The sequence below is a fragment of the Amblyraja radiata genome, chromosome 7 (assembly GCF_010909765.2).
Source record: "Amblyraja radiata isolate CabotCenter1 chromosome 7, sAmbRad1.1.pri, whole genome shotgun sequence".
Classification (NCBI taxonomy): domain Eukaryota; kingdom Metazoa; phylum Chordata; class Chondrichthyes; order Rajiformes; family Rajidae; genus Amblyraja; species Amblyraja radiata.
In genome coordinates, this window is record NC_045962.1 from 1692058 (window position 1) to 1717778 (window position 25721).

The 25721-nt window shown below is 45.8% G+C and overlaps 1 protein-coding gene across 1 annotated transcript in view; it reads left to right on the forward strand.

Moving 5' to 3' along the window:
* LOC116975666 (potassium voltage-gated channel subfamily H member 8-like) overlaps positions 1 to 25355 on the forward strand; it is an 851239-nt gene extending 825884 nt beyond the window's left edge. Inside the window, exons 13-15 of the mRNA XM_033024992.1 lie at positions 4167 to 4273; positions 21364 to 21410; positions 24633 to 25355. Of these exons, the coding sequence (XP_032880883.1) occupies positions 4167 to 4273; positions 21364 to 21410; positions 24633 to 25355 (877 nt within the window). The remainder of the gene's footprint in view (positions 1 to 4166; positions 4274 to 21363; positions 21411 to 24632) is intronic.
* The last annotated feature ends 366 nt before the right edge of the window (positions 25356 to 25721 follow it).

Here is a 25721-nt window from a genome sequence, read left to right on the forward strand (position 1 = left end):
GATGAAGGAGAAAAGATTTAATAGGAATCTGAGTAACTTTTCACACAAAGGGTGGTGGGTGTATGGAACAAGCTGCCAGAGGAGGTAGTTGAGGCTGGGACTATCGCAACGTTTAAGAAACAGTTAGACATGTACAGGTTCACAATCTCTTATCTGAAAACCTTGGGACCAGACACTTTTCGGATTTCGGAAATTTTCGGATTTCGGAATGGAAGATTTTTTAGCGTAGATTTTAACCGGGTGGCTCAGTGGTAGAGTGCTCAGCTCGTGGCCGCAAGGTCGCGAGTTTGCGCCTCAATCCCGGCAGTTACTCGGTTAGGGAGGTAGCACTCTCTTGTCACCCTAGCGGGGCTACATGGCCTTAGGTGGCCTAGCTCGGGGATTCTTGAATCCCCCGAATAAATAATAAAAGAAAAAGATTAAACATTAAGTAAAACTTTAAACATAAACTGGCTCAAACTAAGCTAAACTAAGCTAAACACATGAAAATATACTTACATGCAGTGTTCGGTTTTCGGAGCTTTTCGGTTTTCGGAATTTCGGATAAAAGGTTGTGAACCTGTACATGGATAGGACAGGTTTGGAGGGATATGAACCAAACGCGAGCAGGTGGGACTAGTGTAGCTGGGACATGTTGGCTGGTGTGGGCAAGTTGTGCTGAAGGGCCTGTTTCCACACTGTATCACTCTATGACACGAAGGTGAGTGTGGCACTGAGGACCTTGCAAGCAAAGAAACAGGAAGATACCTTGTCCTTCCAGCAACCAGAATTCTCTTACCACTAACCCTGTGAATTGCATTTTTTGCTGCTCTCCATTCGAACATTTGTCATACCCTCCTCTTATAAAAAAAAACATGTGCCCAATGCCAGCATTAACATTCACATTGTTGATACTGTACACTCACTGGCTATAATGGACTATTTCCTACATGCAACTCAAAACATTTTCCCCAGGAAGGAACTGCGGATGCTGGTTTACACTGAAAAATGCTGGAATAACTCAGTGGGACCGGCAGCATCTCTGGAGAAAAGAAATGGGTGACGTTTCATGTCGAGACCCTTCTTCAGACTAAGAGTCAGGGGAGAGGGAGACAAGATATGGAAGGGTACAAAGAGCATGTAAGGTGTGAAAAGGACAGATCAAAGTAATCGATGATCAAGAAAATATACAATGGTTCATTGTTGGCTGAGGGGAAGGTGACGACAAGGCAAACAAAAAGATGTTCTGGCACGCATAATAATTTTCATGTAAGAGTGATCACATTGAGCATTATTTCAGTGCTTCAACTTACTCTGTTAGGTCTGAAGAAGAGTATCGACCCAAAATGTTATCTATTCCTTCTCTCCAGTGATGCTGCCTGACCTGCTGAGTTAGTCAGACAGTTTGTGGCTATCTTTGGCTTACTCTGTTACTTCCACGAGATGCCTGTGGTCATTGCCGGGTGTTAAGCAAAAGCCTGCATGCAGCAACCTGGGAACTACAGCCGATGGACAACATAGTGTGGTTTAGGTGTATGGTGAGTGACCAGTGTGCAGGTGTGCAGTCTTCAGGTGAACTTATTCAAACATATAAGATGACTTGACAGAGTAAGTGTTGAGATTTTTCAATGGTGGAGGAGTCACGGACAAGGGGACAGAGTTGCAAAATAAGGGGTCATGGAATAGGAGAGCACAGGAACAGGCCCTTCGGCCCACCATGTCTGTGCCGAGCGTGAAGCCAAGTTAAACCAACCTCTGCTTGCGTGTGAACGTTATCACTCCATTCACTGCTTATCCGAGCCTTTCTAAAAGCCTCTAAGAAGGCCAGTCATTTAAAACTGAGGTGCTTTGAAATGTCATCTCCCAGAGGAATTGTCTATCCCAAAGTTGGGATGGGTGTGGTGGAGGCCAGAACATTAGATGTATTTAAGTCACAAAGTGGATAAATATTTGAACGATCAGACAATTGAGGGTTATGGGGAATGGGGACATGAGAAATGGCGGCCACCATAAATCAGCCATGATGGTGTTGAATGTCAGGGCAGGTCGGAGCAACGTGGGGTCCTACTGCTCCTCCTGTTTCATTGTGTTGATTGTGGGGCAGGAGCCACAATCAGAGCATGATAGGTTGTCATCTTGCAGGTCAAGTTAATTAGTCATATAGAATGATACAGTGTGGAAACAGGCCATTCGGCCCAACTTGCCCACATCGCCAAACATGTCCTAGCTACACTAGTCCCAACTGCCCGCGTTTGGTCCATATCCCTCCATACCTGTCATATCCATATACATGTCTAACTGTTTCTTAACCCTTGCGATAGTTCTAGCCTCAACCACCTCCTCTGGCAGTTTGTTCCATACACCCACCACACTGTGTGAAAAAGTTACCCCTAAGATTCCTATTAAATTTATTTCCCTCCATCTCAAACCTATGTCCTCTGGTCCTCGATTCACCTACTCTGGGCAAGAGACTGTGCGTCTACCCGATCTATTCCTCTCATTAATCTTTACTATATTAATTTAATCTAAGATTAATCTAAATTAATCTTTTTGTTTTCTGAAGTGGCAGTGATTGGCAGGGGGAATATATCAAATGATTTGGAAATACAAATAATATTTTCCATTATGGTAACCTCCCCCACACATATCTTGCATTACCTTACAGAGAAAGAGAGAAAGAGAGAGAGAATGCCTTTCAATGAGTAGGAAGCAACTGCAGATGCTGGTTTACACCGAAGATAGACACAAAATGCTGGAGTAACTCAACGGGACAGGCAGCATCTCTGGAGAGAAGGAATGGGCGATTTCCATATTTCACGTTTCTTTTTCCCCTGACTCTCAGTCTGAAGAAGGGACTTGACATGAAATGTCACCTATTCCTTTTCTCCAGAGATGTTCCGTGTCCCCCTGAGTTACCCCAGCATTTTGTGCTGATTTATCCCAGTATTTCTATGGCATTTGTGCAAAATGCCTTGGCTCTCCAGAGAACAGCTTGATGGTGTTTCGTATCACTTTGTCATGTGTTCTTGCTTACAAATATAGCAAAAGCCAATTTAGCATTGAAGATAAAAACAGAACCTATTACACATTCTAATGAACCAACTGCAATGAAGATAGACTTAATTTTTAGTAAAGTGATTATAGCTGTAAAAGTGATTGTACAAATATCCACAAAATGGACATTTGTTTGCAGGGGTTATCCACCATGTGCTTAGGCTATCTTGATTTCACCTTTTATTAGTAAGCAGTAGCCTGTATTTTATTGATAATAAAGTTATTCAAAGGTACAGGGATTTTCCGTTGAAAAATATATCCAGCCTATTGATGTGTTGATAAAATGCACATATCTTCAGGTGTGACAGGTTAAAAAAGTGGTTAAAGGAAGCACGAGGGCTTCGTAAATAGAGATAACACTCAGCATTGAGAACCGGAGGTAACATGAGGGGGAACTTCTTTACTCAGAGAGTGGTAGCGGTGTGGAATGAGCTTCCAGTGGAAGTGGTGGCGGCAGGTTCGTTGGTATCATTTAAAAATAAATTGGATAGGCATATGGATGAGAAGGGAATGGAGGGTTATGGTATGAGTGCAGGCAGGTGGGACTAAGGGAAAAAAGTTGTTCGGCACGGACTTGTAGGGCCGAGATGGCCTGTTTCCGTGCTGTAATTGTTATATGGTTATATGGTTATTGCACAGCAAGTATATATAATCTGGAATCTACTGCCTGAAAGGACCATGGAAGTAAATTCAATTATTATTTTTAAAAAGCAAATCAGATAAGTACTGGAATGAACAAGAATTGTAAAGCTGTGGATGAAGAGCCACAGAATAGGATGAACTGGGCATAATGGGCTAAATGTTCCTCAACTGTGCTGTTAAGGGCCTGTCCCACTTGCCGATTTTTTCGGCGACTGTCGGCATCATTGACTGACGTATCAGCTCACCGAAAAAGTCGCGGCGCGACGCGGCGGATGATGTATTGACACGCGGTGTTTCCTCAAGTGTCGCAACATTTCTTTGTCGCCGCTGAATTTTGAAATGTTCAAAATCTTTCGGCGACCCTGATAAGTTAGTCAGTCGCCAAAAAAATCACCGTGAGGCAGGCCCTTTATGTTTCTATCCATGTGAATGACTTTGTCTTGTTTTCTGTTGCATCTTAATTTCATTCTGTTGTGATATGTCCTGACCAGGTTTGTGGATGGAATTGAAACTGGCAACAATACACCGACTGGACAGACATTTGAATTCAATGCCAAGCAGCTAAACGAAGATAACTGCTATTCTCAGTTAACCCCAGGTAAATTAAATTCATAGAAGTATAACATAAATTAGAAATCTGTATGAAGGAACTGCAGATGCTGGTTTAAACCGAAGATAGACACAAAATGCGGCAGTAACTCAGGGGGATGGGTGGTATCTCTGGAGAGATGGAATCCAGACTCTAACTTCAAGTAACCCTTGCTTTCCCTCTCTCTCCAGCCCTCCCCTTCCCAGTTCTCTGACCAGTCTGACTGTCACTGAGTACATTTTATCTCTCTTTGCTTTGTTGTTAGCTTCTCCCAGCTAACAATGATCTATTCTACATTTTCCTTGATCTCCATTCCCTTTGCCCTGTTTTCACACCTTCATACTTCCTTATCTACGGTATGTATCTCCCTCCCCCTGACGTCAATCTAAAGAAGGGTCTCGACCCAAAACATCACCCATTCCTTCTTTCCAGAGATGCTGCCTGGCCCACTGAGTTGCTCCAGCATTTTGTGTCTATGTTTGGGTTGTAATCTGTTTCTTGTAAACATTGTGACTCCTCAACTATAGCAGGGCAATCCTGGTGGTTTTTCCACAAAGGCATCTCTTCTAACCTATCTCACTATCTTTTTCGTAAGACAAAGAGCTGGAGTACCCCAGCGGGTCAGGCAGCATCTGTGGAGGGAATGGATAAACGACGTCTTGGGTTGCAACATTTTTTCAGAAGTGAAACGTCACCTGTCCATTCCCTCCATCGATGCTGCATGACCCGCTGAGTTCTACCATCACTTGGTATTTTGTTCAAGATTCCAATATCTGCAGCTCCTTGTATCTTCAGCTAATGTTTTTGCTACTCTGGTCTTTGATCTTCATGCTGTTGAAGTCTCACTACACAATGCACTATCAAGATTCTATTGGAATTGCAACTTTCCAACTTGGAGTAGTTTCTTGCTCTGAGGCGATGTTTTCTTAAACTTAAAACTAGACCATTCTTAATTTTCATGTTTCAACTCTCCCCACTGACCAAGCATATGAGCTTTATAACCACAACCTTAGTTTCCTCTCTTATTATAAGGGAGAAAAGTCCCATTAAGAAATGGAGATACAGATGGAGGAAGAACAGCTACCGAAAGCTAATATTAAGCCAGTTCAGTTTAGTTTTGTTTAGAGATACAATGTGGAAACAGGCCCTTCAGCCCACCGAGTGTGCACCGATCAGCGATCCCCACACATTAACACAATCCTACACACACTAGGGACAATTTACACTTATACCTACCCAATTTACCTACAAACCTGTACATCTTTGGAGTGCGGAAGGAAACCAAAGATCTCGAAGTAAACCCATGCGGTTACGGGGAGAACGTACAAACTCTGTACAGACAGCACCCGTAGTCAGGATTGAACCCGGGTCTCCGGTGCTGAAAGCGCTGTAAGGCAGCAACTCTACCGCTGCGCCACTGTGCCACCCTTTATTTAATGTTATTTAATGTTATTTAATGTTAAAGTTAATTAATGCAGAAAGTCATATGCTTCAAATTTGGACAGGAAACTCCTGTTTTGTTTTGAATATCATGATTATCTTTTGACCTAACAGTGATATTTACATCCATGCATATACGCACATAGATGGTATGAAGCAGAGGACTGCAGTTTGGTGAGGGTTACCTTGCGCAGAGGCAAGACCTGGCAGATACCAGTAAGGATGTAGGTCACATATGATTTGTCGTGTTGGAGCTCCATATTTTAGCTGATGCCATGAGACTTTAACACATAACGTGTGGGGAATTGTAACCAACCTGTAGGGTACATAGACATGCTTGTGGAATGATTGGATAGATAGCAAATGGAAATGTAATGATGAGAAATGTGAAGTCTTACATTTTAATTGAAAGAATAAGGGAGGCTGTATAGAAGGCACAGTTCCAAAAGGGGTACTAGAATAATGAAAATAGAAAACTATAAATAGTAAAGATAGACACAAACAGATGGAGTTACTCAGCAGGGCAGGCAGCATCTCTGGAGAGAAGGAATGGGTGACGTTTCGGGTCGAGACCCTTCTTCTGACCCGACCCAAAACATCAACCAGCATCTGCAGTTCCTTCCGACACAAACGATATATACTGTAGTATTATGGTGGAATACCTCTCAGCCTAGTATGGCACCTAATCTGCTACTGACCACCTGAACCTGCATAGAGTGGTGAACACAGTCAAATCCATCACTTGCCTCCATCCAGTCCATCTTCATGGTACTTTGCATCAGGAAGGCTGCAAGTATTATCAAGGATGCTTGCTACCCTGGCTACTCCCTTGTCTCTCTTCCACCTTCTGGGAGAAGGCGAGGAGCTTAAAAGCCCAGATGCCAGACTACAATACAATACAATACAATACAATTCAATTTATTGTCATTTGGACCCCTTGAGGTCCAAACGAAATGTCGTTTCTGCAGCCATACATTACAAACAAATAGACCCAAGACACAACATAATTTACATAAACATCCATCACATTGCTGTGATGGAAGGCCAAACAAACTTATCTCTCCACTGCACTCTCCCCCCCGATGTCAGAGTCAAAGTCAAAGCCCCCGGCTGGCGATGGCGATTGTCCCGCGGCCATTAAAGCCACGCCGGGTGATGCAAGGTCGCGCACCGGGTTCTTGATGTTAGAGCCCCAGGCGTGCGCTCGCAAAGTCCCGCGGCCATTCCAAGCTGCGCGGGGCGGTGATGTAGGCCCCGCTCCAGGAGCTCTTCAACCCCGCAACTCGGGCGGGAGAAGTCGCCGTTGCGGGAGCCCTGAAAAGCGGACTCCCTCCAGGGACCCGCGGGCTCCCGGTGCCGCCGTCCGCCAAACCCGCAGTTGCAGCCACCGAATCTCCGGAGTTCGGGTCGCAGCAGCGTCCACCACAGCTCCACCCGCTCTGGACTCGGCCAGCTCCGCGACGGTGAGGTGAGTAGTCGGCACCAGAGCCCCCGGTCTTCCTGTTGGAGGCCGCTCCTCGTTGCAGCCCCAACGACAACGGAGACCCGACAAAGAAAAGGTCGGGTCTCCCGTGCAGGGAGAGATTTAAAAGTTACCCCCATCCCCCCCACACCCCCCCACACACATACCCCAACTAAAGAACAGCTTCTTCCCCCCAGGCTATCAACTCATTTAGTTTAGTTTAGTTTAGAGATAGAGCATGGAAACAGGCCCTTCGGCCTACCGAGTCCGTTCCGACCAGTAATCCCCGCACATTAACACCATCCTACACACATTAGGGACAATTTACACTTATACCACACCAATTAACCTACAAACCTGTACGTCATTGGAGTGTGGGAGGAAACCAAAGATCTCTGAGAAATGGGGAGAACGTACAAACTCCGTACAGACAGCGCCCGTAGTCGGGATAGAACCTGGGTCTCTGGCATTGCAAGCGCTGTAAAGGCAGCAACTCTACCGCTGCGCCACCGTACCACCCTATGGACCATTTTACATCCCCTTCCTGGAAGTGCTGCCACGTATTCTTACCCTTTATTCTACCTCATTGGCTTAATTATTTTTGCACTACTTCAAATTACTCTACAATCTTTACACTATTCTGTAGATTTGCACTCTTCATTTTATTTATCGTTATACTTATCATTACTGTATGTAAATAGTGAGCTTGAAGAGAAGAGAAGTACAATGGTGCAGCGGTAGAGTTGCTGCCTTACAGAGCTTACAGCAACAGAGGCCGGGGTTCGATCCCGACTACGGGTGGTGTCTGTACGGAGTTTGTACAATCCCCCCGTGACCTGCCTGTAAGAAAGAACTGCAGATGCTGGTTTAAATCGAAAGTAGACACAAAATGCTGGAGTGACTCAGCGGGTGAGGCAGCATCTCTGGAGAGAAGGAATGGGTGACGTTTGTCTCAACCCGAAACGTCGCCTATTCCTTCCCCACCGTGACCTGTGTGGGTTTCTTCCGAGATCTTCGGTTTCCTCTCACACACCAAAGATGCGTAGGTTTATTGGTAATCGGCTTGGTATAAATGTAAAATTGTCCCTTGAGTAGGATTGTGTTAATGTGCGGAGATCGCTGGTCGGTGCGGACTCGCGGGGCCGAAGGGCCTGTTTCCTCGTTGTATCTCTAAACTAAATTAATAAGTGATTTCATTGCATCCTGGTGTTTATGACAATAATGTAATGTAGGATTTCTGGAGGAAACGGAGATGGGTTCACTGAAAGTAGCAGGGCATTTGGAGGATGTGGTGGAGACAGTTTGCAAGATCCCGGGCTTTATAATGGAGGCATGAAGTAGAAGACAAAAATAAATGACCTTGAACCTTTACAAACATTGAGGGGATTAGAATTGACATTTTAGAGCCAGTTTTGGTTGCCTCATTATTGGAAAGGTGTAAAGCTTTTAGAGAGATCAGACTTATTGCAGGAATGAATAACTGTGGATACATTGGAGAGGCCAATGGAATAAAGTAGGATTGAAAGGTGTGTGATAGAGTTGTTTAAAATGATCTCAACTTCAACAAAGTAGAGATGTTGCACTTATTGGTAGAATGCTATGAACTACATGACACAGTATAAAGATAATTACCAAAATAAATTAAGCTATGAGAAAAGCAGTCAGGAGCTAATCTGAATGCACTGCCATCCAATACATACTGTATAGCATTGAAAAAAAGAGCTGGATAACTATATGGAAGACAGCATTTGAAGAACATTCAGAGTGGAACAAAATTGAGGAAGAAGGAGGAGATGGAGCTGGAGGGGAGGGAGTGTGAATTTTACTTCGGAGTCACGTGAGGGACTACGTGAAGACCCCGCCAGTACGCATGCGCGAAATAGCGTCTCACGCAGTGCAACAGCGACGGGCGGGGGAAAGAGCTCTCCCGAGTTTAAAACGGGACCTACAGTTAAGTTAAGCTTATTCTGAGGTTGTTATTTCCAACCCTTGCTGTGTTCTGTGCTTTCAGCGAACATGGACAAGGGAAGAAAACTAAAAAAGGTTGTGCCCCGTACGACTGTGATGGCCCAGGAGGGTTCCAGCAGTGGGGGGCGACCGGCAGCACCTCGACCGCACTCTCTGCGGTCCACAGTCACCGACTCAATCTCTGCTCAGCCAAGCTCAACTCCGCAAGCTGCTCAGCTCGAACGGGTTGGAGGCAAGGCAAAGCAGAAGTCGGCCCGGCCGATAGACTCAGACGAGTCCGGTCAGGAAGACGTGCTGCCCGAGAGCGGCAAAGGTGATCGTTTATCCTGCATGGAGCAGTTGATGGAGCAGATGCTCCAGCGAGACTTGCTCCTGGAGATGGAGCAAACTCGCCATGGGAGTGCTCGCACACCCACAACAGCACCGTATTCGGCGCTGTCCATCGCATCTCCCTCGACAGAGGGGAGCGTTGGGGGCCAGGGCTGGGCTGGCCTGGAAGATGGGCTCGTGGCTGAAGACACCAGCAGTGTGCTGGGGGTGCAGGACCAGGAAGAGCTGCTGGGAGTGGTGAACCGATTCGCGGTAACACCGCAAGCGGGACAGCCGTTGCAGTCGAAACTGGCGGCCAGTATAGACTACCTGTCCTTCCACCCGCTACAGGAACAGGTAGTCAATGAGGCTATGGACAGATATACACCTCCGGAGAACTGCATCTCACTAAATGTACCGGCCGTTAACAGCCAAATCTGGGGATACATTGGGCTGGGCATAAGGACCCAGGAGGTAAAGCTCCAGAGAGTCTTAAAGCTCCTGACGTCAGCAATAACGTCCTATGCTCGTTCAGTTGATGGGGTCGAAATGACCGATAACCAGCAGGACACACTGGCTCTACTGTGCAACACACAGTATGAGATAAACTGCCGGAAGGACGCCATCAGACCTGCCCACAATCCCAAATTTGCAGGGTTGTGCAAAACTGCAACTGCACAACCACAAATACTGCTGTTTGGGAAGGACTTGTCGAAACAAGTCAAAGATCTGGATGAAGAGTCGAAAGCCCTTGGACTCATGAGGGCAGGTCCAGGAACGAGTAAATCCACACAGCCCAGGCGGCAGCACCCCAATGCATCTACCAGCAGGCGTCAACACCAGGGTGCTGGTGAAAGCATGGGGGCCGCACATCATCCCCGGAGGTCTTTTTTAGGCCAGGGCCCAGAGCGGCCCTCATGGAAGATGCGCCAACCCCACACTCCGGCGCCTTGACCAGGGAAGAAACAGAGGCCGAAGAAATGAACACACTTCCGGTAACCATGGAGGTAGGTGGGTCTGGCTCCTTCCAGAACATAAAATGTGTAGGGCCTGTACTAACAGGGGGAGGTTACAATTGTTTTTGGAAGCATGGAGGACTATCACACTTGATAAATATATAGTACAAAGTATTCAGGGATACAAAATTGATTTAATCCAAAAAAGTATGCCACCAGTTCAACATGTACCTCACAGGGAGTTTGTACTTTCACAAAGGGAAAAATACGAGGGACATGCAGAACTGGTGAGGTTACATGCGAAAGGAGTCATAGAGAAAACGGAACATGACTCTTTGGAATTTGTATCGAATATTTTTACAAAAACCAAGAAAGATGGAGGGTGTCGCATCATCATTGACTTAACTACACTGAATACTTTTGTCAGGTATATACATTTCAAAATGGAAACATTTGTTACTGCCAAACAATTAATTTCCAAAGGATACTTCATGAAAGATGCATACTATTCAGTACCCATTCATAAGGATCTTCATAGATACCTAAAGTTTAACTGGATGGGGCAAAAATGGCAGTATAAAGCGTTGCCTAATGATTTAACATCAGCCCCAAGACTGTTTACCAAGATATTAAAACCAGCCTTGGCAATACTAAGAAAACAAAAACATATTGTCATGGCATATCTTGATGATATTTTGATAGTGTGGAAAACCCTGGAATTAGCTAAATCAGCTGTATTAGCTACCAAACATCTGTTTGAAACACTGGGGTTTGTCACACATCCAGATAAATCTAAGTTGACACCATCCACAACTATAGACTCTCTGGGATTCACAATTAACTGTATCCACATGTCTGTAACATTGCCAAAAGACAAAGCAGCAGAATTGGTGAAAGCCTGCAACAAATTGATAGTTACTAATCAACCATCTATTCGACAGGTGGCAAAAGTGATTGGGAAATTAGTAGCAGCATTTCCAGCTACTCAACTTGGACCTTTGCATTACCAAAACTTACAAAGGGCAAAGGTGCAAGCGCTAAAACAACATGCAGGTCATTTTGATCGACCTATGCAATTACCAGCTAAAGCAGTTTCAGAATTATTATGGTGGAAAGAAAACATTTGGCATAGTTCCAGTCCCATCATTATCAAGAACCCAGCATTCATATTACAAACGGATGCCAGTGCTCAGGGTTGGGGAGCGACTAACATTATATCCAGTACTGGTGGCAGATGGAACATACAAGAGTCATCACTACTACAGACACTGGGTATAAACTATTTAGAAATGTTGGGTGCATTTTATGGGCTAAAAGCTTACTGTTCAGCTATGCACCATTTGCATGTCCGCCTACAAATAGACAACACCACAGTGGTGGCTTATATTAACCATATGGGTGGAATAAAATCGATATCGTGTGACGATCTGGTCAACACAATCTGGCAATGGTGTGTCGACAGACATATTTGGCTATCAGCAACTTACCTACCAGGTAAGCTCAATACAGTGGCAGACACCAGGTCACGAAAATTTAATGACAACACCGAATGGATGTTGAACCATAAAGTGTTTGCTGATATTACAAAGCGGTATGGAACACCTGATATCGATCTCTTTGCATCCCGACTGAATCACCAGTTACCAACATATGTCGCTTGGGAACCAGGCCCTGAGGCAGCAGCGATGGACGCCTTTTGGCTGAATTGGGGACATTTGTTTTTCTATGCCTTTCCCCCCTTCTGCCTCATCAGTCGGGTCCTACGCAAAATACAAATGGACTTAGCTTCAGGTATTTTGATAGTACCCGACTGGCCTACACAGCCATGGTTCCCTGTGGTCCTCGACATGGTCAATTAAAAGTGCTAGGAGCGCTCTGTCAGCTTACCTATGGCAGGCACCAGGACAGCAGTCCATAGGATCTCACCCTCCGATGGCCAAACTAATGAGGGGTATCTTTAACACCAATCCCCCTAGACCAAGGTACACCCAGATCTGGGACGTCAGTGTCGTCCTGGCATTACTAAGGGGTTGGTCACTAGCCAGGTCCCTGTCCCTGGAACAGCTCACTCTAAAAACTGTCATGCTGATGGCCTTGGTGTCAGCCCAAAGGGTCCAGTCTCTATACAAATTAAGACTGGACAATATGGTAACATCATCTGGCAAGATAACCTTCAGAATCTTGGAGCTGGTCAAACAGAGTGGACCAGGAACATCAGGACTGACTATGGAATTCCGGGCGTACCCACCTGACCCCCGTTTATATGTCATGTCTCATCTACTGCTTTACCTTAGGACAACTAAAGCCTTAAGAGGAAGCAAAATGGCATTATGGGTTAGCTTCAAACAGCCTCAGTACAAACCATCTCAAGAAGGCTCAGACAAGTTCTGGGGGCTGCTGGGGTGGATACTGACATTTTTAAATCTCACTCCACCAGGGCAGCAACAACATCGGCGGCCAAAAATATGGAGGTACCAATGGACCATATTCTGGCAACAGCAGGATGGTCTACGGAAAGGACTTTCCAAATATTTTATAACAAGCCGATTGCCAAACATGCAGTGTTTGCAGAAAGAATTTTAAGTTCTGCAAATATGTAATTTAGCCCGAGGGAGTCCTTTCCCATCCATATAACTATCCAATTTATTTTTAAATGATAAAAACGAACCTGCCTCCACCACCTTCACTGGAAGCTCATTCCACACAGCTACCACTCTCTGAGTAAAGAAGTTCCCCCTCATGTTACCCCTAAACTTCAGTCCCTTAATTCTCAAGTCATGTCCCCTTGTTTGTATCTTCCCTACTCTCAGTGGGAAAAGCTTTTCCACGTCAACTCTGTCTATCCCTCTCATCATTTTAAAAACCTCTATCAAGTCCCCCCTTAACCTTCTGCGCTCCAAAGAATAAAGCCCTAACTTGTTCAACCTTTCTCTGTAACTTAGTTGCTGAAACCCAGGCAACATTCTAGTAAATCTCCTCTGTACTCTCTCTATTTTGTTGACATCCTTCCTATAATTAGGCGACCAAAATTGTACACCATACTCCAGAATTGGCCTCACCAATGCCTTGTACAATTTTAACATTACATCCCAACTTCTATACTCAAAATTATTTTCTTTGTTTAAAAAAGTAATAATCGTTATTGTTTTTTAAATTGATTCATGTTTAATTACGATAACATACTTCCTCCCTTGGATGACTTCGGCAGTGAGTGAAGCATGGATTGTTCCACGGCTTGAAATCACAGATCTTTAAAATCTTCACGTAGTCACTCACGTGACTTCGAAGTAAAATAGTAAGATTAAACGAGAACTTACCAGTTTGAAGTTTGATCTTGATTTTATGAGGAGGTACGATGAGGGATTACGTGCCCTCCGCTCCCACCCTAAATTATAAAGGTCAACTGGTATCCTAGTTCTTATCTTACTATGTTTATTTCAATTACTATTTCTGTGATTCCACATCGCTGCTTTGAAGAAATCGCGCATGCGTGCTGGCGGGATCTTCACGTAATCCCTCATCGTAACTCCTCATAAAATAAAGATCAAACTTCAAACTGGTAAGTTCTCGTTTAATCTTACTATTATAGATGGGCTCCTTTCAGGAGACAGCAGCATTCACCCAAAATGTTCATGGGACCAAACTGCTGTACCTGAATGACACATCTGCAACTCATCAACATCAGCCACCATCTACAGTTGTAACCCATGGGCAGGGCTGTGCTGCACTGAGTCGAGATACCAAACAAGTATTCAGACCAGTTGAAGAAGGGTTTCGGCCTGAAACGTTGCCTATTTCCCTCGCTCCATAGATGCTGCCTCACCCACTGAGTTTCTCCAGCAATTTAGTCTATGTTCGATTTTCCAGCATCTGCAGTTCCTTCTTGAACCTGTTTTAGATTAGTTTAGTTTAGAGAAACAGCTCGGAAATCGGCCCTTCAGCCCACGGAGTCCATGCCAACCAGTGATCCTCGCATATTAACACTATCCGACATACACCAGGGACAATTTACATTTATACCAAAACCAATTAACCTATAAACCTGTATGTCTTGGGAGTGTGGGAGGAAACCAAAGATCTCAGAGAAAACCCACGCAGGTCACAGGGAGAACGTACAAACTCCGTACAGACAGCATCTGTAGTCGGGATCTCACCCGGGTCTCTGGCACTGTAAGGCAGCTACTCTACCACTGCACCACTACGCCACCTGCTGGGCTGAAGGACTGTTTGCATGCTGATGATTCTGTGAACTCTTTGGTGTTTGTTGGCTGCTGGCTTGTTACAATAGGAACTGTCATTGGCTATCAGGTGATTAATCACATTTGAGTCCACACAAAGTAGTGAGCAGAATTGGTAATCATTACGCTGGTTGAAAAAAATCAATTTGCAGGCTTTTGTTATAGGTACAAAATGTTGGAGTAACTCAGCGGGATAGGCAGCATCTCTGGACTGAAGGAATGCAGAGATGCTGCCTGCCCCGCTGAGTTACTCCAGCATTATGTGTCTATCTTCAGTGTAAGCAGCATCTACACATCCTTCCTACCTGCTTTTGTTAAGTTGTATGTTTTTCATGAATGAATGAATGAATGAATAAGTTTATTAGCCAAGTATTCACATACAAGGAATTTACCTTGGTGCTCTGCTCGCAAGTGACAACATGACATACAGTGACATACTCCTTTACAAGCTGAGGGCTTCATTGGCACGTCACATTTATTGTCCATCTTGCTCCCATATATTCGTCTTACATTCTACACTAGCTTTCTGCCACAGATTACAGTCCACCGAGTATTTAATTGTGAATAAAAATAAATTGTGGGAAATATTCCCACCACCTTTATTTGGGGCTGCTTAGTTTAGCCTCCCTAGAATCCCACAACACAGAGGGAGGTCATTCCGAATCTGTGCCTTGGCCAACTCTGAAACTGTTGCACATTTCATATATGTGTAGGAAGGAACTGCAGATGCTGGTTTAAACCAAAGATATACATAAAAAGCTGGAGTAACTCAGCGGGTCAGACAGCTTCTCTGGTGAGAAAGAATGCGTGACGTTTTGGGTCAAAGAAGGGTCTCGACCCAAAACGTCACCCATTCCTTCTCTCCAGAGATGCTGCCTGTCCCGCTGAGTTGCTCCAGCATTTTGTGTCCAATTCATATAGTTTAGAGATACAGCACGGAAAAAGGCCCTTCAGCCCACACCGACCAACGATCCCCGCACACTAACACTATCCTACACACTAGGGACAATTTACATTTATACCAAGCTAATTAACCTACAAACCTGTACGTCTGGAGTGTGGGAGGAAACTGGACCTGGAGAAAACCCACGCAGATCACGGGAAGAACGTACAAACTCCATGCAGACAGCAGGTAGTCAGGATTGAACCCGTGTCAGGTGCTGTAAGGCAATAATTCCACCACTGCACCACCGTGATGCCCATTCACCTCTTACATCTCAATAATGTTCATAATAGGAGCAGAATGAGGCTACTCGGCTCATCAAGTCTACTCCGCCATTCAATCATGGCTGATCTATCTCTCCCTCCTAACCCCATTCTCCTGCCTTCTCCCCATAACCCCTGACATCCGTACTAATCAAGAACCTGTCAATCGCAAGTTTAAAAATATCCACTGACTTGGCCTCCACAGCCTTCTGTTGCAATGAATTCCACAGATTCACCACCCTCTGACTAAAGACATTCCTCCTCATCTCCTTTCTAAAGGTACATCCTATTATTCTAATCAATTGGGTTGAGGCGCACAGATACATATTTTGTGCTGTTCCACTTTGGCAACATGATGTTTTGATTAACCATTAGAATTGTGTAATGGCCTTTCAGATTGGTATGTAGTATGGTGATGCGCTATGTGGATAGAACCAGGGTGACAAATGGGTGAAATGGTGGGGAGGGTGGTGTTGTGCTGTTAAAGGGTGAGATTTGCTCCAATTTTATGATATGTACGTGAAACTATTGCTGCAGTTTCTGTACACATTTTTGGATTTTCATTCAAGGACCGGATACTCATTTAAGAGGAAGAATAATTAATCGTATTCCGTAGCAAAGGAAGCTGGATGATCCTGCTCTCATCCCAGGCCAATCGAACCAATTAGATTAGATGGGCGGCCAGGAGATGTGCCAATACTGTGAGATGTGGGAATTTGTCGACACCATTGATGTAGATGATCCCTACAGCTGCAGTAGGTGTTTGAGGCTAGCGGAACTCGAGCTCCGCATTGATGAGCTGGAGACCCAACTTCATACGCTGCGGAACATCAGGGAGGGGGAGTATTACCTGGTTGTTTTGTGCCAGGGGATGGTCACACCGACCAGTTTAACTAATTCAGTAGTTAGTGAGCAAGGAAAGGAAGGTGTGGCCATAAGCGAGGCAGGTAAGGGGAACCAGGAGGAGATACGGCAGGAGCCACAGCCCTTGTCACTGACGAGCATGACCGAGGCTCTTACTCAATGTGAGGACGGGATCAGGGGCTGTGGGAGGGATGAGCAACCTGGCTGCAGCACCGTGGATCAGGGGGCCATTCAAGAGGGGGGAGTTAGAAGAAATGCCGTTGTGATAGGGGATAGTATTATTCGGGGGGTAGATAAGGTTCTCTGCGGCCAGCAGAACATGTCCCGAAGGCTGTGTTGCCTACCCAGTGCTAGGGTTAAGGATATCTCTGCGGTGCTGGAGAGAAATTTGCAGAGGGAGGGGGAGGATCCAGTGGTCGTGGTCCATGTGGGGACCAATGACATAGGAAGGACGAGGAAGGAGGATCTGCTGAAGGAGTTTGAGCAGTTAGGGAATAAATTAAAAAGCAGAACCTCGAGGGTACTGATCTCCGGATTGCTACCTGAGCCACGGGCCAAATCGGCGAGGGTACGTAAAATTAAAAAGCTGAATGCGTGGCTCAAAGACTGGTGTGGGAAAAATGGGTTTGGTTTCTTGGGCCACTGGCACCAGTACTGGGACAGGGGGGATCTGTTCTGTAAGGACGGACTTCACCTGAACGGTGCTGGGACTGGGGTCCTGGCAAATCATATAACTAGGGCAGTAGAGAGGTCTTTAAACTAAGTAGCGGGGGGAGGTATCAAGGGGGGTAATAACGGCAGGGGTAGAGGAAATAGAGCAGGGTATCAGTGGGGAAGCGGAAAATCAAAATGTGACAGGAGGATCCAGAATGTGTGAAGATAAAGCTCTAGATGTAAAAGGGGCAAAAACGGAAAGGAAGGGTAGTAAAAATCATCTGAAAGTGCTTTATATAAATGCACGGAGTATTCGAAATAAGATAAATGAATTAACGGTGCAATTAAGTATATATAGTTATGATATCGTGGCCATTACGGAGACATGGCTGCAAGGGGATCAGGACTGGGAGTTAAATATAGAGGGGTACTCGACAATTAGAAAAGATAGACAAGGAAGAAAGGGAGGAGGGGTGGCCCTTTTAATAAGGGAGGGAATAACGGCAATAGAGAGGAAGGATATTGCGTTGAAGGATCAGGATAGTGAAATAGCTTGGGTACAGATAGAGAATAACAAGGGGAAAAAAACACTAGTGGGTGTAATTTATAGACCTCCAAATAGCTGTGACGATGTTAGTCAGAACATAAATCTGCAAATAGTTGACGCATGTAAAAAGGGAACTGCTGTAATCATGGGGGACTTCAATTTTCATATTAATTGGGCAAACCAAACTGGGCAGGGTAGACTAGAGGAAGAGTTTATAGAATGTATTAGAGACGGGTTCCTAGAACAGTATGTCGCAGAACCGACAAGGGGGGAGGCAATCTTGGATCTGGTCCTGTGTAATGAAGCAGGATTAATTAAAAATGTCATAGTTAGGGACTCGTTGGGAACAAGTGACCACAATATGGTCGAATTCCATATTCAAATAGAAGGGGAGCAGGTTGAAACTCAGGCTAGGGTGCTTAGTCTAAATAAGGGGGATTATGAAGGTATGAGGACTGAGCTGATCAAAGTTGACTGGGATAGCAGACTCAAGAATAAGACGGTACATGAGCAGTGGTGTACGTTTAAGGATCTACTGTATAACCTTCAAGAAAAATTTATTCCTATGAAGAAAAAAAGGGGTAAGGGTAAGAACAGTCAGCCATGGCTCAGTAAAACTATAAAGGATAGTACTCGGCTGAAGGCAAGGGCATATAAGGTAGCCAGAGATAGTGGGAGGACAGAGGATTGGGAAGCATTTAAAGGTCAGCAAAAAATAACTAAGAGATTAATTAAGACGGGGAAAATAGACTATGAAAGGAATTTAGCGAACAACATAAAAACTAATAGTAAGAGTTTTTATAACTATATAAAAAGAAAAAGGGTGGCTAAGGTGAACGTTGGTCCATTGGAGGGTGAGACTGGAGAGTTGTTGGTGGGGAACATGGAAATGGCAAAGGCATTAAACGAGTATTTTGTATCAGTCTTCACCATAGAAGACACAAAAAATATTCCAACGCTGGATAAACAGGGGGCGGTAGGAATGGAGGAGCTAAATACTATTAAGATCACCAAGGAGGTGGTATTAGGGAAATTAATGAGACTGAAGGAGGATAAATCCCCTGGGCCTGATGGATTACATCCAAGGGTCTTGAGGGAGATAGCGGTGGGGATTGTGGATGCATTGGTGATAATTTTCCAAAACTCCCTGGAGGCAGGAACGGTCCCAGTGGATTGGAAAATGGCCAATGTAACACCTATATTTAAAAAAGGAAGTAAACTGAAGGCGGGTAACTATAGACCGGTTAGTCTAACATCGGTGGTGGGTAAAATGTTAGAGACAATTATTAAAGAAACACTAACGGGGCACTTGGATAAACATGACCTCATCGGACAGAGCCAGCATGGTTTTATGAAGGGGAAGTCCTGTTTAACGAATCTGCTCGAATTCTTTGAGGAAGTAACAACCCGGGTGGATAAAGGGGAACCGGTGGATGTGGTATACTTGGACTTCCAAAAGGCTTTTGACAAGGTGCCACATAAGAGACTATTGCTAAAAATAAAAAATTATGGGATTGGGGGTAATATATTAGCATGGGTAGAGGATTGGCTAACAAATAGGAAGCAGAGAGTGGGGATAAATGGTTCATACTCGGGATGGCAACCGGTAACTAGTGGGGTTCCGCAAGGGTCGGTGCTGGGACCCCAGTTGTTCACAATTTATATAAATGATTTGGAGGAGGGAACCAAGTGTAATATATCAAAATTTGCGGACGATACAAAAATGGGAGGAAAAGTAGGGGATGAGGAGGATAGGAAGAGTCTGCAAAAGGATATAGATAAGCTAGGTGAGTGGGCAACAACTTGGCAGATGAAATTTAATACTAATAAATGTGAAGTCATTCACTTTGGGAAAAAAAATGATAGGGCAAGTTATTTTCTAAATGAGGAGGAGCTGCGTTGTAATGCAACGCAAAGGGATCTAGGGGTATTAGTACATGAATCACTAAAAGTTAGTATGCAGGTGCAGCAAGCAATCAGGAAGGCCAATGGAGTTTTGGCCTTTATTGCTAGGGGGATTGAGTATAAAAACACGGAGGTCTTGCTACAGCTGTACACAGTATTAGTGAGACCACATTTGGAATACTGTGTACAGTTCTGGGGTCCATACTTAAGAAAGGATGTACTAGCCCTGGAGGCAGTGCAGCGAAGGTTTACAAGATTAATTCCTGCAATGAGGGGATTGACATATGAGGAAAGGTTAAGTAGGCTGGAACTCTACTCTTTGGAGTTTAGAAGAATGAGAGGCGATCTCATTGAAACATATAAGATCGTGAGGGGCCTTGATCGGGTGGATGCACCGAGGATGTTCCCAATGATCGGGGAAACTAGAACTAGGGGACATAGTCGCAGAATAAGGGGGGGCTCTTTTAAAACTGAGATGAGGAAGAACTTCTTCACCCAGAGGGTGGTTAATTTATGGAATTCACTGCCCCAGGGAGCAGTGGAAGCAGAAACGTTAAATATATTTAAGTCTAAAATAGATGGTTTTTTAGCTGCCAAGGGGATAAGGGGCTACGGGGAGAGGGCAGGGATATGGACCTAGGTATGGTTAGTATAGTAAGACCTGAGTGATCTCCTGGACAAGTGTCGATCGCCTGGATTGGGGTCGGAGAGGAATTTCCCGGATTTTTTTCCCGAATTGGACCTGGGTTTTTATCCGTTTTTTTGCCTACCCCAGGAGATCACGTGGTTCTTGGGGTGGAGAGGGGTGATAGCGGTATAAAGGGGAGGGTAGTGTCTTGTGTTCTCTGTCTTGTGTCTACTGTTTGTAGGTAAGTGTGTCTGTTTAGTGTTCAGCCATGAGCGAATGGCGGTGCGGGCTCGACGGACCTGGTGGTCTACTCTCGCACCTACTTTCTATGTTTCTATGTAAGCCCCCACCCCCACCTCTCCCTGATCTCTTTCCTCTCTGTGCCCCTCACCTTCCTCTGACCCATACCCCTCCCCATTGCTCCCTCTCTCCCCTCTCCCTTATCCCCTCCTTCTCCCCCTTAACCGCCCTTCCTCTCCCTCCCCTTTCCCTTGCCCACTCTCCAATTCCCCCTCTCACCTTGGCCCTTCCTTCATTGCCCATCTACCTCTCACTTCCCCTCTCCTCCATACCTCTTCCCACCCCTACCCTCTCACCCCCACTCCCTTGCCCTCCTTCTCCCTCTCACACCTCTTTTACTTTTCTTTCTCATCTCTCCCACCCTCTCCCCTCCCCATTTCCTCTCTCCCCTTCCCACCTGCCCTCTCTTCCCAACTCCCTCCACCTCCTTCTCCCCCTCAACCCTCCGCACCTATATCCAATGTTCTGAAGGGATTTTGAAGTTAGATTTTCTGTTGTAGGATTCCGATAACTCCTAATATTTGTGCGTGTTTACACTCAATCTCAATATCTTAACCCGTTTGTGTCGCTTTGCCTTGATTGACATGATGTAATACGTTGAAACTTGTTCATTGCTTTCTAGGAGAGGCGGAAGAGACCAAGCTACACATCTGTAAACTTAACCGAGAGGTGAGATGTAACACGTCACCACCTTTAACTCTTCATACTAAGCAGTTGCAAACTGAGATATGTTTCCATGCTTGGCCTTCCCTGGAAAAAAAATCAGAGTGGTTGGAGTATAGACCATCTCCCATAATGCAAAACAAATTTTACAAAGACGTGGGAGGGTCTCAGATGGAGGTTGACATGTGGGCTCCAGTTCTGTTTGTCGGTCAGTGTGGCGTGCCTGGAAGCACAAAGGAAGAGAGCATGACCAGTTTCCAGTTTCCAGTTTCCTCCCACATCTCAAAGACGTGCACACTTGTAGATTAATAGGACCCTATTATGTGTCGGGAATGGATGAGAAAGTGGCAGAACATAGAACTAGTGTGAACGGGTGATCATTAATCAGCGTCGAGACCCTTCTTCAGACTGTGAGTGTAAGGAGTCTGAAGAAGGGTCTCGACCCAAAATGACTTTCTTTCAAAACCTTTTTATTCTTTTTAATCTTTTCAAAAGCAAAAATAAAACAAAAAAAAGATAAACATAACAGTGATATTGATACATAGGGATCAGGATGACATTAATAACAAGTATGATCTAAGTCCAAAATGTCACCTATTCCTTTGCTCCAGATATGCTGCTTGTCCTACCCAGTTATTCCAGCTTTTTGTGTCTTTTAGTTTAGTTTAGTTTAGAGATACAGCGCGGAAACAGGCCCTTTGGCCCACCGGGTGCGTGCCGATTCCCGCACATTAACACTATCCTACATCCACTAGGGACAATTTTTACATTTACCAGGCCAATTAACCTACAAACCTGTACGTCTTTGGAGTGTGGGAGGAAACCGAAGATCTCGGAGAAAACCCAGGTTACGGGGAGAACGTACAAAATCCGTACAGACAGTATCCGTAGTCTGGATCGAGCCCTGGTCTCTGGCGTTGCAAGCGCTGTGAGGCACTGTAAGGCAACAACTCTGCCACCGTGCCACCATAAATGAACTGACTCACTGACTAAATGATGACACTGTCTAAGGCTGTAACCTTATTCCAAACCCGGTTGGATCCTTATTTGTTGGAACCTCAGTGAGGCTCAAACGAAACTTTGTTTCTACAGCCATACAAACAAAAACGATTCTTACTAGACACACAACCAATTTAATTCACACAAACATCCATCACAGTGAACGTCCTCCTCACTGTGATGAAAGGCAAAGTATTTTCTCTCCCCTGCTCTCCATTTTTCTCCCGATGTTGAAGCCCCAGGCGGGCGATGGTAAGTCTCACAACCATTTAAGGCCGCGCCGGGCAATGTACAGCCCCGCTCCAGGTCTAAATGTCACAATGTTGGAGCCCCCGGCGGGCGCTGGAATATCCCACGGCCATTAAAGCCGCGCAGGGCGATGTACGGCCCCGCTCCGGGTCATTCCAACCCCGCGACATGGGCTGGAGAAGTTGTGTTGCGGGAGCTCTGGAAAACGGTCTCCCACCCGGACCCGCGAGCTCCCGATATCACAGTCCACAGAAGCTGCGTTGCTGGAGCCTCCGAGCTCCGTAGTCGAGCCGCAGCAGCGAGCCACCACCGCTCCCCACGCTCTGAGGCCGGCAAACCCCACTATGGTAAGTCCGCAGGCTCCGCGACTGGAGCCCCCAGGTCGTTCCGGCTGGAGGCCGCTCCACGGTGCTAGGCCCCAATGACAACGGAGACCCGACAGGCAAAAGGTCGGGCCTCCCGTGCAGGGAAGAGATTTTAAAAGTTTCCTCCTTCCCCCCCCGCCCCCGCCCCCTACATAAACACAGTTAAAAACAGTGTAAAACAACACAACAACTACATTTAACTAGACAAGAAAAATAAATATAGACAGACAGGCTGTAGGGGGCGCTGCAACAGTGTCGCGCTGCCAACCTTCCTGTGTAGATGTAGCAGAGGAGATATTTCTTCTTTGAGGTTTGTGAATCTTTGGGATTCTCCACAATGGAGTCAAGAATAAATGGGAAACAGCAAGGAAGTGCGGTTGAGGCCAAGGTTAGATCGACCCTCATCTACTTCATTGGTACAAAAGGCTGGATGGTGTAGGAAGGAACTGCAGATGCTGATTTACACCGAAGATAGACACAAAATGGTGGAGTAACTCAGCGGGATAGGCAACATTTCGGAGAGAAGGAATGGGTGACGTTTTGGGTCAAGACCCTTCTTCAGACTGAAAGTCAGGGGAGAGGGAGATACAGAGAAAAGGAGGGTAAGGCATGAAAGCGTGACATACAATGCGATGAAAATCAAGGAAAATGTAGAATGGATCATCGTTAGCTCGGGGAAGGGGACAGCAAAGCAAACAGATAAAATTTAATTAGGGGGATAGTCAGACTGATCGGAGAACAAAGAAGGGGGAGGGATGGAAGACTGAATTCCAATTCAAATTTTTTCAGATAATTTTATATATCCGACTGGAATTTCGAAAAACATAAATTATACATTTCTCTCAATGTCCTCCTCCCGCCTCACACCCTTCCCTTCCTATCCATGACACGTCTTTCCCTCCCTTCCCACTCCCCTCTCCCTCTTCCCCCTTCGCTCCATTCCTCCTGACTTGCTTCCCCTCTTCCTATTCCCCCTACACTTGCTTCCCCTCCCGCTTCACCATTTCCTCACCCTCTTCCTCCCTGTCATAACCCTGCCCCCGCCCCAACATGTAACAGTTTCATCCAAGCGCCTCTCATCTTTTTCTGACCCTTCCCACTCCCCATTTCCCTCCCCTCACCTCTCAAGCCATTCCACCCTCTCACCCCTCTTATCCTCCCCCTCAATCCCCTTCCTCTCCCTCCCCTTGCTTTCCTACTTTCTAATGCCCCATCCCCCCTCTCTACCTCTCATCTGTCCTTTACTTCCACGTACCACTCCCTTCCCCTCACCTTCTGCCTCCTTCTTATCCTATCCCCGTCCATCTCCTTTCCATTGCCCCTCCCTCTCCCTTTGACCCACTCTCACCCCTCCCTTCGCCCATCCCCAGCCCCTTGCTTCCCCTCTACCCCTTCCCCACCTTTCCTCGCCCCCCTCACCTTTGCTGCTCTTCCCCTTCCATCCACACCCACCCCTTGCCCACCCTTCCCATTCCTCCGCCCTCTGCCTACCTCCCTCCTTTTCCTTAGACTTTCCCCCAGCCCCCTAACCCCCTCGGCCCCTAACCCCCTCGCCCCCCCCCCCTTCCCCTCTCCCCCGGTTAGTATTTTAATCTGATTATATTGTACCTTCCAGATGCTGCACCTTTCTCATCAGGTCACTCAGCTGAGTAAGGAATTGCAGGACATGATGCTGCTTCTGAAACCTCTGCTGACCTGCCATAGGTACGACCTTGCCTCCCCTGACCTTGTGCTGCACCCCAGTCCCTCAGCTCTGTACAGCAACAGCAGTGGATTCAGCAGCAGTGTGCGCTCACAGGCTCCCTCCGTGGCCCTGACTTGCCCGGTCTTGTTGAGGCCCAACTTTCCACATCGATGCTCGTGGCCCGATAGTAACCTTGACCCGCCAAGGTCACCAGCACTGAATTTGCAAGGACAGACGGTTCACGCTTCATTGTCTCTCAGCTCCTTGATGGATCCATCGGTTCACAGAGACAGTGACCCGCACCTTCTGAAGCAGCCCATGAAAGCCAACAGCTGCCTGTTACCTCATCAACAAGCCCTGCATGCAGATTTAACGCCTTTTGCTTCTTCACCTCCCAGTACGTTGACAAATTTAGAAGAGGATAATCAACCTGATGAACTCAACATCATGGGACATGACACACTCATGGCAAAACTCTCATTGCAAGCAGATGTTGGTTGCTCACCACATAGAGTGGCTGAACATCTGGGCACAACATTAATGCCGGACCACCACAAGGGAGATACGTGTTCTGTTGAGATGGTCAGGACATCCACTGAAGACTCTGGCAGCGACTCAATTCAGTTCATTGATGATGATGGGACAAATCTATAAATTCCTGGGGCTGAAGAAATGTGGGTATAGTTTGCCAGGTCTGTAACTTTTTATGAAGAATATCACCACTTTTCATTTTGAATTAAAGTTTTGTTCTAAAAATTCAGAAGTGAAAATCAAATGGAAATCTTATTCTTCGATACAATTTGCAAACAAAGGAACAAGAATATGCAACAGGGTAAAATAACAAGTGAAATAGATTTCACTGTCGTGGGAAGGAACAAAGTTAATGTCAAATGTTGAACGGCAAAAAAGCATGAACTCCCTTCAGAGATTTGTTTCTTCACGCGTTCTATTGAAGGAGCCAAAATGTGTATTGTACAGAATACATACTGCTACGCGGTTGGAAGTGGCTGAATGATTATA